Genomic DNA, 16,290 nt, shown 5'->3' with positions numbered 1-16,290 from the left:
GTTTTCCAAGGATTTATATAGCTGGGTATCATCAGCATAAAGCTGGAGGGCGACGCCATGCCCTGTGGCACTGCAAAGTGTTGTAAGGAGGGGAGTGAAACATGGTTACATTATTGTTTGACAAGTAGGAGGTAAACCACTTCACGGCGATCCCAGATGAACCCACCCAGTGCTGGAGTGTAATAATAAGAGTATTGTAATCAAGTGTATAAAGACTATGGACAGGTCTAGCAATATGAGAACTGAGCATTCACCTGATCAACAGTCCTTAAGAGACACTGTCTTTTCAAGGAGTTTTGCTACAAAGGAGAAAGTTTGAGGTGAGATACAATGTCTATAAGTTTGTTAGGGGAGATTGGTGTAAAATAAGATAGGAGGTAAGAGGTAAATCACTAAAAGAAGTGGGAACCATGATCTTTGATCTTATCCCACTGACCTTGACCTATTAAAAAAGGTTAAAAGTTCAAACATTTGTAAAGGGAGGATACACTGATAAAAACTGACAGGTTATACAAGATGATCAATAGTATTAAAAAGAGCATTTGGACTGGGTTTATTAGTCTGTATTAAAACAGAAAAATACGTGGCTCTTTTTACTTGTGCATTGTAGGAAGTCATTTGGCCCTTCATTTGGTGGTGCACATGAAGCTTTGTCCTCTGCCAGCATTACAAGGGCCTGCTAGAGAGCACCATCCTCAAAGCATGATACCAGGCCTCATGGTGGGAATTGTGTGTTTTCTGATCATGTGATGTTTGAATCAACATAATTTAACATTATTTTCCCAAAAGCTTCAGTTTTCAGCAGCCTTAAAGTCATGAATGTTGAATATACCAGGCAACAGCTGCTGTATACACAGTATCTCTCTTCTCAATGCCATAATCTCTGAGTGTGTATTCTTTATCAGTATCAAAAAAATATATCCTCATTATATCCTTGTGTGTGAGTGTGTGTTTCTTAGTGTGAGATGGAGAGATAACCCTTGAACATGTTATTTGTGTGGGTGTCAGATGGTTCTATTGTTTGAGTCTAAGTTAAATACTGGTTGGTCTCCTTCTCTTCACAGATAAACACTGATGTCTTTTTGTCCATGGAAAAAGGGTAATGCTGGACCCCTGGAATAAGACAAAGGTTCAAGTATTGTAGAAGAAAATCCTACAAATAGCAAAAATTTCAGAATAGGAAAACTTACTAGAAAATAGTGTCGTCACAATTCCAAAATGAAGACTTTGATACGATACTTGCCTAAATATCTCGATACCAATACTGAAATGATACCACGAGCTTGTTCTCATTGTATATTTTTAAATCTAATTTGACTATATAGAAAACTAGGAAATGCGCTCAGAAGAGCTCAGACCACTGCCAAGGAGATGTAATGAGTCATTTGTGTTCAGTCTAATTTAGTGCAGTACTGTAATGTGCAGGCTAATAACCCTTTGTTTGAACTTCATCACCATGAAGAGGAGGTACAGCGGGTCGTCCACTAACTGGAAGGTCAGTGGTTCGATGCCGCATGTCGAAGTGTCCTTGGCCAAGATACTGAACCCCAAATTGTGTGTGTGTGTGTGTGTGTGTGTGTGTGTGAATGGGGGAATGTGGCAGTAGTGTAAAGTGATTTGAATGGTCGATAAGACTAGAAAAGTGCTATATAAGTGCAGTCCATTTACCATAGTCAGGCTGGAGACTGTTAGCAGGTGTCAAGATGGTCTGTGTTGGTGTGGGCATCCTCTTTCCTGGATATTAAGCTTGAGTGATAGATCTATGAGGCTTATCAGATGCCAAAACACGGCACAGTGGTTTATAATACTGTGCGACAGGATTTTACAGCTCTGGAAAGTTATCAATGTGGTAGTTATTTAATCCTCCATTTCATTGATCAGAAACAACAATGCCATTTGCACTGATCATGGACTCATGAGAACCAGTGGTGATGGATAGCATGGCTTTCATTAGAGGGCAAGAAGTAGAATCATCCTATTCATGATATAGGCAGCCCTTTTCCACTGCAGTAACTAACTAACTAACAGCTGTAACCTGTGGCTTCCCATAGCTTGAACTTTTAGGAACTTTGTGAGGCTCAAGTAGTAGGTTCTTCCTTGTGTTTCTAGGATATTTTACAAACAATTCTTATACACGTAATTAAACAGGCAAAAGTGCGACGGACCATGCCATTTTTATTTGCTAGGTGACTGAAGGAAGCAGTTGTGGGACATCAACTGTGTGTGAAGTGGAGATGATATTTTTGTAGAATTTTTGAATTTTTTATTTTCACATTCATGAGAACATGAGATTAAAGTTTTTATGGCGACGGAGAATTGGGGGTACTGCTGGGACCAGTGCTGTGTCGACCGACACAAGGTTGGTGGCTCAAAACAACAGTGATGGAAGAAGAACTTGGATTCTTTACTTAAGTAAATGTGCCAACATAACAATGTAAAACTATACCCAAAACAAACTGCTATTACGAGTAAAAGTCCTGTATTCAAAATCTTACCAGTAAAGAAGCATTACCAGCCAAATGTACTTGAAGTCTTGAAAGTAAAAGAAGAGGAGGGGCAGTAAAATGTCTGTTGTGACTTATGTATTATTATAGTATATACAACATTATTAGATGCATCAGTATATAAGCAGCATTTTACTGTTGTAGCTGCTCAAGGTGGAGGGAGTTTGAACTACTTGTTTGTAAAGTATGGGTTGTCATTAAATCTTTAAATCCTCAGAACAATTTAGAGCATTGTGTGCACATTTAAGTACTGTATATATGGATTTAGCTGACAATTTACCATCTTTTGGCACTCAAATGATGCTAAAAAACCTGCAATGACGCTTTACGATGAGTTATTTTTGAAAAAATGCATATTGATACTGTGGTGGCAGGATGTTGGGTAAAGAATTATGTAGTGTATGTGTGTGGTCAGAAACAATATGTTCAATGGGGAGAAGGAGGGGCAGGAAAAACTGGTGATGTCAGCAGGGAAGAAGAGAAGGGAGGACCGCCTTGCCCCCCCCCCCGCTTATCAGTTTGGTAGAGAGAGCGAGAGGGGATCAGTAGGAGAGTGGACAAAGCTTTAACAACTGTGACAGTGGAAATGGGGTAAGAGAAAGAGGGAAACAGACCGGGATAGAGAGAAGAGAAGTAAACTAAAAGAAAAGACAGATATAGTTATTCCCACTGTCTAACAAATTAATAGAAATAGATGCCACTAAGAGTGAGAGAGTAAAAGAAAGGAAAGCAAAAGATCAGAAAGTATACCAACTAAGAGTCAGTCCTCTCGGAGTGAGGACTGAGCGCTTGTTTCTGGAATTGAGTGGACCCATTACTTGGAAGACTCGACATCAACCACCACAGCTACCATGTACAGTGGATATGGAGGTATGAACCACTGTAATGCAGCTCAGTGAGACTAGCTCATCTCTAATCATTAATTCTGTGTGTTGCTCAGTATGAACTTAGTGTTGCTGGTTAACAGGTTTGTAATTTATTATGAGAGAGATCACTCCAAATACCAACAAACCAACAAAACCCACAGTGTGGTAGGAGCAACATTTGTTTGACAAGTTCATATGAATAAGTGGATGTTTCTCCCTGAACGCAACAACAAAAAAACTGTATCAAATGTATTTTCCTAGCACTTTTCATTACTTAATTAAACTGGTCAGGGATGTCAAAATAAGTGCTTGTTCTGCTAATGAAGAGATTAGCAGGGTCACTCCACCTTAAAGGACCATGCCACGGCCACTACATAGTTGTGCAAGTATAACCAGGGTTGTTTTTTTCGATATCTACTTTAATTTGGGATCTGGTCGTAGAATATCCAGAGTTGTTGAACTGAGTTTAGGTTCATGTTTTTTTCATGTCTGTCTCGCAACAACACTCACATACCTATTTTTACAGTATACTGAAACGGTTTTTTGGTCGCTGTGATTGTTTGTCCTCGTTCTGTGTTAAAATCCATTGTGAAGTTCAGTTGAAACTAAAATGAGAAGTTTTTTTTTGTTTTTTTGGGCCTATAATGAGGACTGTGGATTTTGTCCCCAACACTTACATTGGAATCACTTTAAGAACAGATTACTTAACAGGCAGTATGGACAGGAGGAACAATTACAGCGGTGAAAAAACTTTCATTGTATGTAACTATTGTTTTAAGACAGACTTCAAATAATGTGAACTCCATCTAAACCTATTCTTTAAAAAAATTTCAATATATTTTTGTTGACAAATGAAAAGAAGTTATATAAGTTGAAACTGTATAAATTAGAGGTTTTAGTTTCAAAGCCCATTTTAGTCAACTCTTTCTTAGTCAACAATTTTATATAGCAATTTAGTCACAGTTTTTGTTTAATGTTTTCTCTCATAAACATCTGGTCTTTGTCGTGGAAAAAAAGGTTGATGACGAGTATGTTTTGTCACACAGTTTTCACAGTTTTCGATAACTAAATTAAGTCTAATTTAGAACCCAAACCCCATGGTCAAGACAGAAAAAGACAGGGCAGCTAATAGTGAAGGCCAGGAAAAAAAAGGTGTGTGTCTGTGTGTGTTATTTTGTGTGTGTTTGTGTGTGTGTGTGTGTGTGTGTGTGTGTGTGTGTGTGTGTGTGTGTGTGTGTGTGTGTGTGTGTGTGTGTGTGTGTGTGTGTGTGTGTGTGGGGCATGATTGTTATCCTAATGGAATTAATGCTGTGGAAATACTGTACATTGTTAAGTTACCATGATAACAAGTACTCATGGAGGAGGTGTTGAGTGTCCAAAACAGCACCAATACCAAATAAACTGGTATGCTCTAAGAGACTTGAAAAAGAGGAAATTACTAATAAAGGCCTGTGCCTACCAATAGCTTGGCTCTTAAGATTTGGATTATGTTGCCCCGGCCGTTTGTAAGTGCATCACTAAGTTGGTGTGTGAAGTCCTTCCTACTTTCAGTAACCATCAGCTAGTTTAAAATTAAGAACTTAGTCATTTGTATATCATTTGTGAGGAGACATCTGTATGTGTATGTAAACAGGAAGTCACTGCAGCATCGCAAGCTGAACTTGACCACTTAAAAATAACAGTTTTAAGTGGTCAAGTGATATATTAAACTTGGCTGCCAATCTTTTGTAATTGCAGATATGACTTTGTTTTATTTATAGCTGCATACATGCAGAAATATTTGTGTTTCAGAGTATTCGTGTGCTTTACCTTGACTATATCTGATCATGAAACCTATTGGTTATTTTTGATTTAGTCTAATGTTATTGGAATAAGGATTTGTGATTTTGTAATTGTAACGTATGTTGTGTTGTTTTGTGAAATTTAATTGCATTTAACAAAAACTTCCCAGTTTCTTTAACATTCTAGGCATGCAGTATCTGGATAAAATCTGCAATGATGATGGTTAATTAAGGTTATTGTTGAAGTTGAAATAGAGGGAGTGGAGCCTGCATGTTCTACTGAAACTCTTGTGATATAAAAGCTTACATCATGATTAAACAGCATTTCCATCAAGTGTCAAGTAAGACTTGTCAACCATATTCCATATTTCCTCTTATGCACTCTGTAAATATTTAATAACAACCAATCTCTATGCAAAATCTACTTTTATGATGTATCCATATATATTTTCACACCTTCTGGGATTTGTTATTTCCCATTTATTTTACTATGGTATGAAAATTTAATTACATTATAAAGACTTGATCCTTGCTTGAGTTATGTAATCAGTGATAAAAGTATTAACAGTAAAACTAATATTTAAATAAAAATAAAACTAAATAAATATTAAAAAAAAAAATAGAATAAATATTCCCTCTAATTTTTGATGATTGTTCTTCTATACTTACACTTTTATACTTAAATCTTAAAATTAAAAAACTCTAAAGTAAAATTAATGGAAACTATTGTTTACTTGCAGGAGGGAAATATCTAAAACAGTACATCATGCCTTCCAAAATGGTTAGCAGTAATATAATTTATTTGTCATTTGTTATAAATAGTAATAACACGCAAGATCACTGGCATGGTTCTTTAAAGAGCTCTCAAAATGAAAAAGATTTACATATTCCATCTCCACCTTAACAAGACAAACATAGATAAACAAATTTGGGGGAATTACTGACTTATAGTTGTATATTTGGCATGAAAATGCTAGCTTTTAGTATCAGTACAATAGGTCAGTAGAATCAGTGCACACCGTGACCTGTTGGCAGTTTCAGTACAAAAATATTAACATCAACATCAGCTTTTCAATCAACTTTCCATATTGGCTGTATCCTCTTGTGTTTGTCTGAGCACAGATTTAGCAGCTTTACTTCTCAACATACAGTGTAATACCTTTGTCACACGGTGGTTTTAAGACTTTGGACTAAATATTCAGTCCTACTCCCTGTGATTTTTCAGTTTCATAGCAGCAAGTAAATACTGTATATGTATTTACAGAGAAGAGCCACATACATTTTATATTGAAACACTCATATTCAACAATTTGATATACAAAAAAGCTATTTCCCTGATATATGGTTTTATCTAGCTGTATGTTGTTTGGCAAATCTTACAGCAGGATTCACGAGGTTTTGCATGTTTTAGCTCTTCATCAAATAATAATTCTAACACATAACTCTGCCTGAAACCAAAAACTCTTGTTTTTACATTTCTGTTTCTGTAAAGATAAAATAAACAAGATACAGAGATTTGGTTAGTGAGCTTTAGAGCTCTCGTTAGATGCAGTTTTTAACTTTGGACAGAGCTAGGCTAGCTGGATTCCCCAGCTCCTAGCCTTTATGCTAAGCTAGGCTACATCGTTACTCCAGATCTGTACCATCAGAGATACCATATCATTTTTTATCTACATATTCTTTTCCCTTGTCAAAACCTGACACCTACATTAACCGCAATAAAACTAGACTGCATTCCAGACAACTTGGAAGTCGGGATTTTCCGACCTCCTACTAGGAAAAAGTACAATGGAATGCAACTCAAAGTCTTGGCAAATCCATCTAGCAGTTTTCTGATGTCAAACAACAATGATGGCCCCCATGGAGGCGTACACTTTAAATGGTAAACCATCAACTAGGTGGTGACATAAAGTAAATTTGTCTGTATTTGATAAAAATAATGCATACTAAAATAAAGTAAAAAACACGTTCTGCATGTAAATTGATGTCAAAATATGATGTCAGTGTTATTAGGTAGCTGGTTACAGTAAACAAGTACTATAGACAATATACAAGTTGTATGTTTGTATTAATTTTACAAATTTGTATATAATATAAAAAAATACACAACATATAATTGTCACATTTAGCCTTTTTCTTTGTTTACATTTGGCGTTGTGTACGTGCAACACTTAGAGGTCGGAAATCGGAAATTTCAGCTTGGAACTTTCAAATTCGACTCTGACTGGAACACAGCATGCCAGCTGTTGGGTCAGAGCTTCTGGTGTGTTATGCTAATAGCAGCTAATATAGCCTTGAGGTGCTACTCTACATACCGGATTTTTTCACTTTTTAACTAATAGTCTTTAGCCCCAACTAAAGGTCACTTGAGGCAAATTATCAGTCTGCAGCCCCTTCTAGAGTCAAAAATACATAATTTTTCATATATGTAGTAGTACTCCCCAACACCTGTAAACATACTTTTGTAAAATCTGCACAGCTCACCTTTCACACTATTCTGTTAGGATTTTGGAATATTTTCCTACTGTCCAGGCTGCCATCGGCTTGACATCAATTCAGTATTCTATTAAATTAAACTTACACATACTTGCTAGAGACAGGTAGTCCATCAAAGTAGACACAATAACTGCTCTTAATGATGTCAAAGTAACATTATTTTTCCATGGTAATGCCGTTGTAAACTGCAGATGAAGTAGTTTAAGTCTATACTGTGTTACCACACAACAATAACATATCTTTAACTACAAAACTAGGCTTTATGCTCACTGCTATGGCCTTTTCAGCCTTATAATAATTTTTCAGACACTAACATCCTTATTCTGGAAATGAGCAAGCATGGCTGTACAGTAAAGCTGTTGTGTTATTCCTATGACTCAGTATCGCCATAAACTATGCTGGTGTTTTCCTGACCCTGCCCTCCTTGCAGGATGTCACTCCCTCCAGGGTTTCCTTCTCCTAAAGACAGTAGTATGTGGGAGGGGGTGGCCTGGGGTTATGATACTAAACTGTATGTACAGTATGTGGGGGTGTTAGAGAACAGTATATGAAATGGTGGTGTTGTGAGGGGAGGAAACTATTAATATCAAATTAGGCATTTATGATCCCAAGAGGAATACTAAGGAATGCCCCATCTTTCACCAAGCTTAATATGCTGTATTTTCAGTGGCCATGTTTCATCTTTGAAGCCATTTTTGTCATGTTATTGGTACATTCAGAACTTTTACGCACAGGAGGCTAATACATTCAGTTCATGTCACGTAGTGTGTCACCGAACATATTTAGGAGATTTTTTACAAATTTTTATTTACAGATTTTTATCCTAAACTTAAACATACAAGCCCTGAACCTATCCTCATTTTTATACCTTAAGCATCTCAGGGCTTAATGTATTTTTGCACCAAGTCTGAAATTTGGTACAAGATATCTGCACAATACCAAACAGGTAGTAGATCCTTGTGTTTCACCCCATACATGTAATTTCAAGCAGTGGAAAATCTTTCAGAGTTGACTCTAAGGAAAAATTCTAGGGCTGCCCCCAAAACATCCATGAGTCAAATCTTCAATCGAGAAGCCCCCGACTCGACTCTCATTTTATTTTTTTGTTTTTTTTGTACTGCATTTTGTATGCAGAGTAACAGAGGATAACAGCAGCAGAAAGGGAGGGCAGCCCGACTTGTTTCTTTTCGCTGCTGAGACAGTCTCAGCTCCGATGCTGAATGTTGGCAAAAGCAGTTCAAATACTTTAGAACCAGATGCTGGTACAAACTTGTCTACTGCCGTCCAGTGCGATTGACTCCTTGGCTGACAGAATTTTCAGAAACCCAACAGCAAAGATGATCCAGGGTGTGCTAGGATTTTATTACTGAACTATGACCAGGACACACACTTTTTATTTCTTTGACTGCGTCGAAAAATTATGTTTTCATATCATTCTGCCCAAATAATCTGTAACAATCTGTCCAAAACAGTGCATCTCATAGACCAGGCAGGAGTAGTTCAACTGTAAAACAGACTGTGCTTAATTATTATATACTGCTAGGCCTTGCCCCATTAGTCGACCGCACTGTTGTCAACAACATTAACCAGTGTTTCCTGAGTTTATGTGTTTTTTAGTCTCACTGGACATGCTTCATTCACCGTGAAAATTTGAGTGTTGCATGTAGGATTTTGTTGTTGTAACAAAAACTTAAAACCTGACCAATAATATCAACCAGGCAGTGTCATTGGCAGATCCTTATTTGTCACAGATATACTGTATTGTACTGACGTGTGTGATGGCAGATATGCAAACAAATTGCAGAATATGAATATTCTACAGGCTGCAGTAGTAAATGTATTTTCCCTTCTTTTTCTTGATTCCACTCTACAGATATTTTTGTTATTTATTTGTAGCGATTATTTATGATAATTTATTTTCCTGTAAAGGTTACTCTGAAATTTACTTGTACTGACATTTTGCTCACAAAGTTTACTGTTGAAGTGAACAATATCCTGCCTAAGCATATAGCTATAAAAAAGCAGTTGTGTATATCTAAAAAACTCAAATCAGTTAGTCACTTTATCATTATCGGGTTGTTGTTTTTAATACTGAAATATTTCTATTGGTATTAGTGTTAAAATTCCAGTAGTGGTTGTGGTCTGTAACAGATATGAAATATGGATGGGATTAATATTTTGTAACAAGACAAGGTCTTAGATCTGTGAAAACACCATTAAAACTGCTGTGAAATGAAAATGTTCAAACCCACCTGAAGTACTGCTTTGTCACAGTAATGCATGGCCTTTCACAACATTTGCAGGTTGCTTATGAAGAATTTAGATTTAAATTAAGGATTTAAAATAAGGATTTCTTCATTCTTGTTTGACTAATTAATAAAGTGAAAGTTTTTGGCTAAACCATTCCTTGCAGCGCTTCCCCTCAGCAGTGTGTTCAGCTTGAAAACACAGGACTGCTGAGCCAGGGGGAGGTAGCACAGGTGCGCCATTGGGCTCAGCAGTTTCATGATTATTCTAGACACAAGTGTGTTTTCCCTCTTCCTCACTGTGTGTGTGTGTGTTCTTGGAACTGCCAGCCTGTCTGGATTTGACATTCCTTACATGACAGTATACACACACCCAATTTTCCCAGGGCGAATATATACATGCACACCCATAAAATGCGACTGATGAAGAGACGACTTCTGGTGGAATTACCATTCTTAGATCCGTAACAGTAGTGAGTCATGAAATGTTGTCCAGTGGGTGGTGCTGGAAAAAATGGTCAAGGCCCACAAAATTCAAAAGGAGATGAATATGCCCTGCATATTTCCTGGCAATCTGCCCTATAGATAATTGGATATTTTGTGTGAGGAAATGAGATGATTTTTGGCCAGAGGATGCCACTAGAAGAAAGCTGATGGACTGAGTGTTTTGTGTACAATAGAGATGAAGAATTTTATCATGGTGCTTTTTTTCTGTCAGTCAGTATTGGTATATGCAACAATATATGTTAAGTCAATATTTCTGTTAAGCTTAAGAATCACTTAAGCTTAAAAATCTTGAGTAGTAGAATCAAAATTGAAAAATGACCAAGAATTGCCTGAGCTGCCAACAGAAAATCTATTTAAATAAATAAATTACACAGAAACAAACAAAAAGTCAGTCATTATGGTTTAATTCCCAATTCAAATCTCAAAATTTCAAATCTCAAAAATGCCAGCAGCACTTTTTTGATGAAGGTTACACTGTTGAATAATGCGGACAGTAATGCTGCGGCACAGTTGGCACAGTTGTTCAGCAAACTCAATGATATACATCTTCAGTATGTTTCTTTAAGCAGCCTACTCCTTTTTGCAACTCTTTCAGCTACTGCATATCCAAATCCAGCTACAGTTTAAGTAGACAAATTGCTTTTTATGTGGAAGTTTTTTGTGAATGTTGTCATTTTGAGCTGACACTCAAAGTTTCCTCAGAGGGAGCTCCTGTCCGCCCTTTCTATCCAACTTTTGCTACTAAAACAATAGCATTTGTTCAACTGACTTGACTGGCCCTGCTGTGCCTATTTTAAGACATGGGCTGTTCATTCATAAAAGCTTGCCCTACGAATGATATAGATATAGCCTCCTTTCATTGATGTGTTTGGCTATTAGTACATTGTCAAAAATATAATGTGTTAACAGTATATCAGTATTTCTGATTTTCTTATTCAGGAAATGTTTCCATCTTATTAAGTGTTTTTATCATTTCTATCATGCAGCCTTAGTATACAAGTATAGTTTTAAAACATTCTGAATAATCCTCTGGGGACCATGAAAATACACATTAATTTCCATAACCAACTGGCTACTATTTGTTGAGACATCTTTCTCTACCCAACCAACATCACCATCCCTAGGTCATCGTGCTAGTGGGGCAAAAAAAATGTAAGGTAGACATGGACTAAGTGTAGTGCTGTGTGTGTGTGTGTGTGTGTGTGTGTGTGTGTGTGTGTGTGTGTGTGTGTGTGTGTGTGTGTGTGTGTGTGTGTGTGTGTGTGTGTGTGTGTCGGTGTATGTTTGAGTGCAAGCAGCATTTTTCCAGAATGGTCTGGGAAAGAGAGGCCAGAGAGCATCAAACAATAGGTGTGGTGTCACACACTCGCTTACCACAGGCGTATGGAAGGTTGAGTGTGTGGCACAGAGCCACACTCCCAGTGTTTATATGAGAACATCAATAGCAGTGGAGATGGTGTGACTGGAATCTGTTGTTATCACTGGGCAGGACTGCACCACTGTTTGGCTCAGGTAGGGAACACAAAACACAGCACAGTCTGACAGGTCCATTTCAGTTTGCTGAGTTTAACTGATCGACTCCTGGATGAACAGAAGTTGAACTTTGAATGGAGGTGATGGATCATTAAACTCAACAGGATGTTGACTGATTAACTAATTAAAGTCTATTAGTAAGGCTGGAGATAACACAGGAGAAAGGACAGTGGGATGTGACAGGGAGAAATGTGCCGACTACCACTGCCCTGTCTGAACTGGGACTCTGACAAAGAAATGGAGCCCTGTCAAGGTTGGTGTTTGGTGTTATTAGGTTGTAGGGGTGTAAAGATACTAAAAACCCACAGTAAGGTACATACCTTAATTTTGGGTTTATGGTTCAGTACATTTTTGATATAGCAGAGAAATGAGAGACACAGAAGATGACATTTTTGTCATTTATTTTGAAAAACATTAAATAGTGGCTCATTGGCCGTAGTTCTTGTTGTAAAATTATGTATTATGTTGCTCAAAAAATGGCATATGGTAGATAACACTCAGCATACTCTGTGTTGAGACCCAGGTAGCATCTTCTTTTCTGGGGGTATGCTCGCACTGTCCATAACAATTGCACATAGTCGTGCAAGCTGATTCCTCGTCCATTAAGAAGTTGTAACTCCTTCAGCACCCAATACATTGTTACTGTAGTGGGTGCTGTGGACATATGCACAGCAAGCACACAAGAAGGCTGCTGTAGAAGAAGAAAGCAGTAAAAGCTGAATGTGATGGTTCTTTGTTAAAGCCTTTACTGCTGCCATTGTACAGCACATGTACTGTTTTCTATTTGCTTTTTTTGTTCTTCTGGTCCTTATGAATCTGCTAGTTATCTGATCATTGATTTGTTTTTGATGGAGGAGTAAAAGGAAGTGATTGGGTTGGGGGTACCACAGACAAACGAGCCAGTCATCAAAGAGCCGTGTGCAGATGCTTTTTGTGCGACAACAATACAGCAGGCCCATATTAGTGTTAGATACACTTTGACATTTCAGTCTTCAATTCAAAACCGAATTTAGTTTAGCGCTGATTTGATGGAGGTTTATCTGCTCTGGACACCATAGATTCTGCTACCCTTCTGCAGAGGGTCCCTTGCTGTGATTCTATCAGTATATGTATGACATCTAGAGTTTTGACTCTGAGAAGAAGGGGAGAAGAATGGGAGAAGAATTTGATACAAATTGAGTCAATCAGGTTCAAAGGGTTGATAATTGTTGTTTTTCATTGTTTCCCTGATTTAATTTGCATGTGCCTCTGGTCCATGTGCACAATAGCACTGCCAAAACAAAACTTAAAATGTAAGAACAGGATTAGCAAATACATCAGCATCCCAGACCTGCTGTGGTTTGAGAATTTAGTGCTTCTTTGTATGACTCAGATACCTCAGAAGATTTGATACCATTGTTATGAAATTGTCTCAAGATATTTTTCCCTTATCGGCCACTGGCTCTAATTGTATAGCTCATTTTTATAAGAAAAAAATGTTTCATAGGGACATAGAGTCTGTAATCAGACATCTGAGTTATCGCTTATGATTTGGACTTTCTCATAGAGACGTTGAACTGCTGTGACACCAACCCATGATGATTCATCAGGAAATGAAAGAGGAAAGTGCCTGAATGTGATGGACCCAGTATGACCCACCTTTTCCACTTGCTCTGTTTGTCCACTCGACACGTCTGGCAGGCTCAGTTTCTCTCTCTGAAAAGTATTTTCTTCCTTAATTTCTCGCTCCCCTTCAGCTCCTCTGTCTGTGTGAGTTCTTAAACTAGGTTAAGTCAACAAATGGTTGACCACAGAGTCCCACAGTGTACACGCGCACACACACACACACACACACACACACACACACACGCACACACACACACACACGGGCACACACGCACGCACACCCACACGCGCACACACCCACATTCGTAACAATTTTCAAGGGTGGATGAGAGAACTAATTGCTTTAGCTCCTGCTACTGTTTTTGTTTTTGTTTTCAGATAAAAGTAAAATTAAATTGTCTTTTTATTCAGAGTGCATTCTTCATAAGCAACTTGTTTTATTTAAAAAAGATGATGTGAAAGTTGTACAATCAATTTACTTCCACTAGAATAAATATTGATAAGTACTCTTTCCATTGCTCATGATTTAGTTAAACTCCACCAGAACTGACCTTTTCTCTCCAGCCAGATGACTGCAGCCCTCAGGACTATCTCCCTTTGTTAAATTTCCTGTCAGGAGAGGCAGTTGCATCTGACTTCCTGTAGGATTGTGACATTTCCTGTGCTGTGGGAGGGGGGTGTTTGGCAGTCTTCTTGCAAAGGCTTTTCAGCTGTTTGAAGAAACAGGATACAGGACACTGGATAGGCCACAGTAGGAAAACACTGCTTTAGCTGATAGAAATTAAGCACTGACTTCAGCCACAATAGAAAAAAGACCATAGACCATAGACTTCAGATGTTGGCTAAAGGCCACAGACACAGTTTAGGTTGAAGTACTGAATTGATTTAACTGAAGCAAAATGTTTGCCTTAGGCGACATAAAAACGTCTGACATAATGCATCCAGATATTAGTCATTGTGGTTTTCGGTGGTAGCCATTATAACAGATAGAACGGGATGCAAAAACGTGTCTGAATAACAAAGTGACATCAGAGGCTTACCGATGACACTCGCTATATCAGCTCAACATTCATGGGCTTACACAACTAGCGTGGAATCTAACACACAACAACTGTCCCATCAAAACTACCAAAGCTTTTTAGGTGAAACTTTTAGAATCTATGTTCTGTTCTAAGTTGTAGACAGCATTAAAGTGTATTAAGAATGTTATGTACCAAACCGGACATCCTGTACATAATGGTTTTGGATAGATACACTGACATTATACTCTGACACCCCAGCAAACTGCGGGACTGCATGTTTGAGTTTAAACTTGTTCTGAAGGCAATTTGTCACATACTATGACCATACACACAGCTGGAGGTGTATTAGGCACACCTAGCTAAAACTAGTGCAGTCTAATACAACAGTCTGGCAATAAATCTTCCTTCATGAAGGTGTCAGTTTTAAGTTTTTATTGAAATTGGTTTAGAGAGGTGTAGATTCAACTGTGGGATCATTTCAGGGGATGTGGTTTGTGGTGCTGTTGAACTGTACTGCATTATACAGAGAGGTGTTTCTGAGATTTAGTCTACCCTCGTTGATATAAATATCAGTTAAACTGTACTCACATAAGTAATTGCTGAGATCTCTGAACGTGGCAACCTCGCTAGAAGTAAGTCCAATGATGCAGAAACTGTAAACAAACTAGGAAAAGAAAACAAAGGTATTAAGTGAAATTATTACCCAAACTGTCATTTATAAGCAACCATCACAATTTACTCTGATATAAGACCAAGATACTGGATTCCAAGATGATGTCCTTTTTTTTTTTTTTATATTGCCCAACTCAAAAGCCAAAAGTTTTCTCGATTTGCTTGCACATTGTGGGGCAGACTGCACATGCTCATTAGTGTTACTCTCCTTGGCTTTGCCTACTAAGCCCGTACATTTTGTATTGGGATGACATCACGCACATAAAAAATGCTTTTCTAGGCTCTATAATATAGTATAAAATGTAAAAATCCTTGGATTCAAAACTGATCATAGTAAGAGTAATGATATAAAATTAGGGTAAATGTATTTTAATATTTACAGACCCACTTCCCGGTTAAACTTTGACCTACTGTAATTACCACAGTTGTGTGTTTCTTTCAGTTTTTCCTCCAAATAAAGTGGTTTAGTCATTCTGACCAAACTGTCATCTGAGAGAGAGCACAAGAGGCACAAGGTCTCAGAATCTTTAACCCTGGTTCAATTGCCCTCTATACGTGTGATATGTGTGTGGAGCCTAATAGCTGGCAGTCTAGTGAAATAGGGAGGATAATTTTCTGTGGTGTTTATTGTGACATCATACCATTATGTCAGATCACTTACATGACACATGATGGTATTAATAAGTTTTTCTAGCAGAAAATGAGTTAGTCAGGGAGCTAGATGCTGACTGTCAGAACACAACGCAGTCCCAGGTTTCTGTTGGTCATTTCTGGTTTAATATATAATTATTCAGTTTTTGTTTTGCATTCGAAGAGTTTTAAGTCATATCAATTTATCTGCTAAATAAGGAGACCTTGAAACACAGATGGAAAAATCAAATTTAGGCTAACAATGGTGTTATTGGCAATTTTTTTTCATATGAATGTTATCACACTGTACAGATTGCATTGCTGAGGTCCTAGTCCATATTTATCAATTATACTCCTACTCACAAACCTAAGAATAAAAGCTTTTTATCAAATTTCTCACCACTTAAAATGCTCCAGGAGTCTCTTAA

The 16,290-nt window shown here is 37.7% G+C and overlaps 1 protein-coding gene across 3 annotated transcripts in view; it reads left to right on the top strand.

The window, feature by feature from the left end:
* Positions 1-16,290, top strand: part of ripor1 (RHO family interacting cell polarization regulator 1) — a 62,806-nt gene that overhangs the window by 20,578 nt on the left and 25,938 nt on the right. For 2 of the 3 annotated variants that reach the window (XM_040133979.1, XM_040133977.1), the window contains exon 1: positions 3,066-3,374. The exons of the other annotated variant lie outside the window; for it this stretch is intronic. In XM_040133979.1, coding sequence (XP_039989913.1) covers positions 3,356-3,374 — 19 coding nt within the window. In that variant the 5' untranslated portion in view covers positions 3,066-3,355. Of the gene's footprint in view, positions 1-3,065; positions 3,375-16,290 lie in introns of those variants that run through there. 3 annotated transcript variants of the gene reach the window in all.

Source organism: Xiphias gladius, chromosome 8, assembly GCF_016859285.1.
Source record: "Xiphias gladius isolate SHS-SW01 ecotype Sanya breed wild chromosome 8, ASM1685928v1, whole genome shotgun sequence".
Lineage (NCBI taxonomy): Eukaryota > Metazoa > Chordata > Actinopteri > Istiophoriformes > Xiphiidae > Xiphias > Xiphias gladius.
Note: the sequence above shows the minus strand (reverse complement) of the source record. Positions and strands in the feature narration are given on the sequence as shown.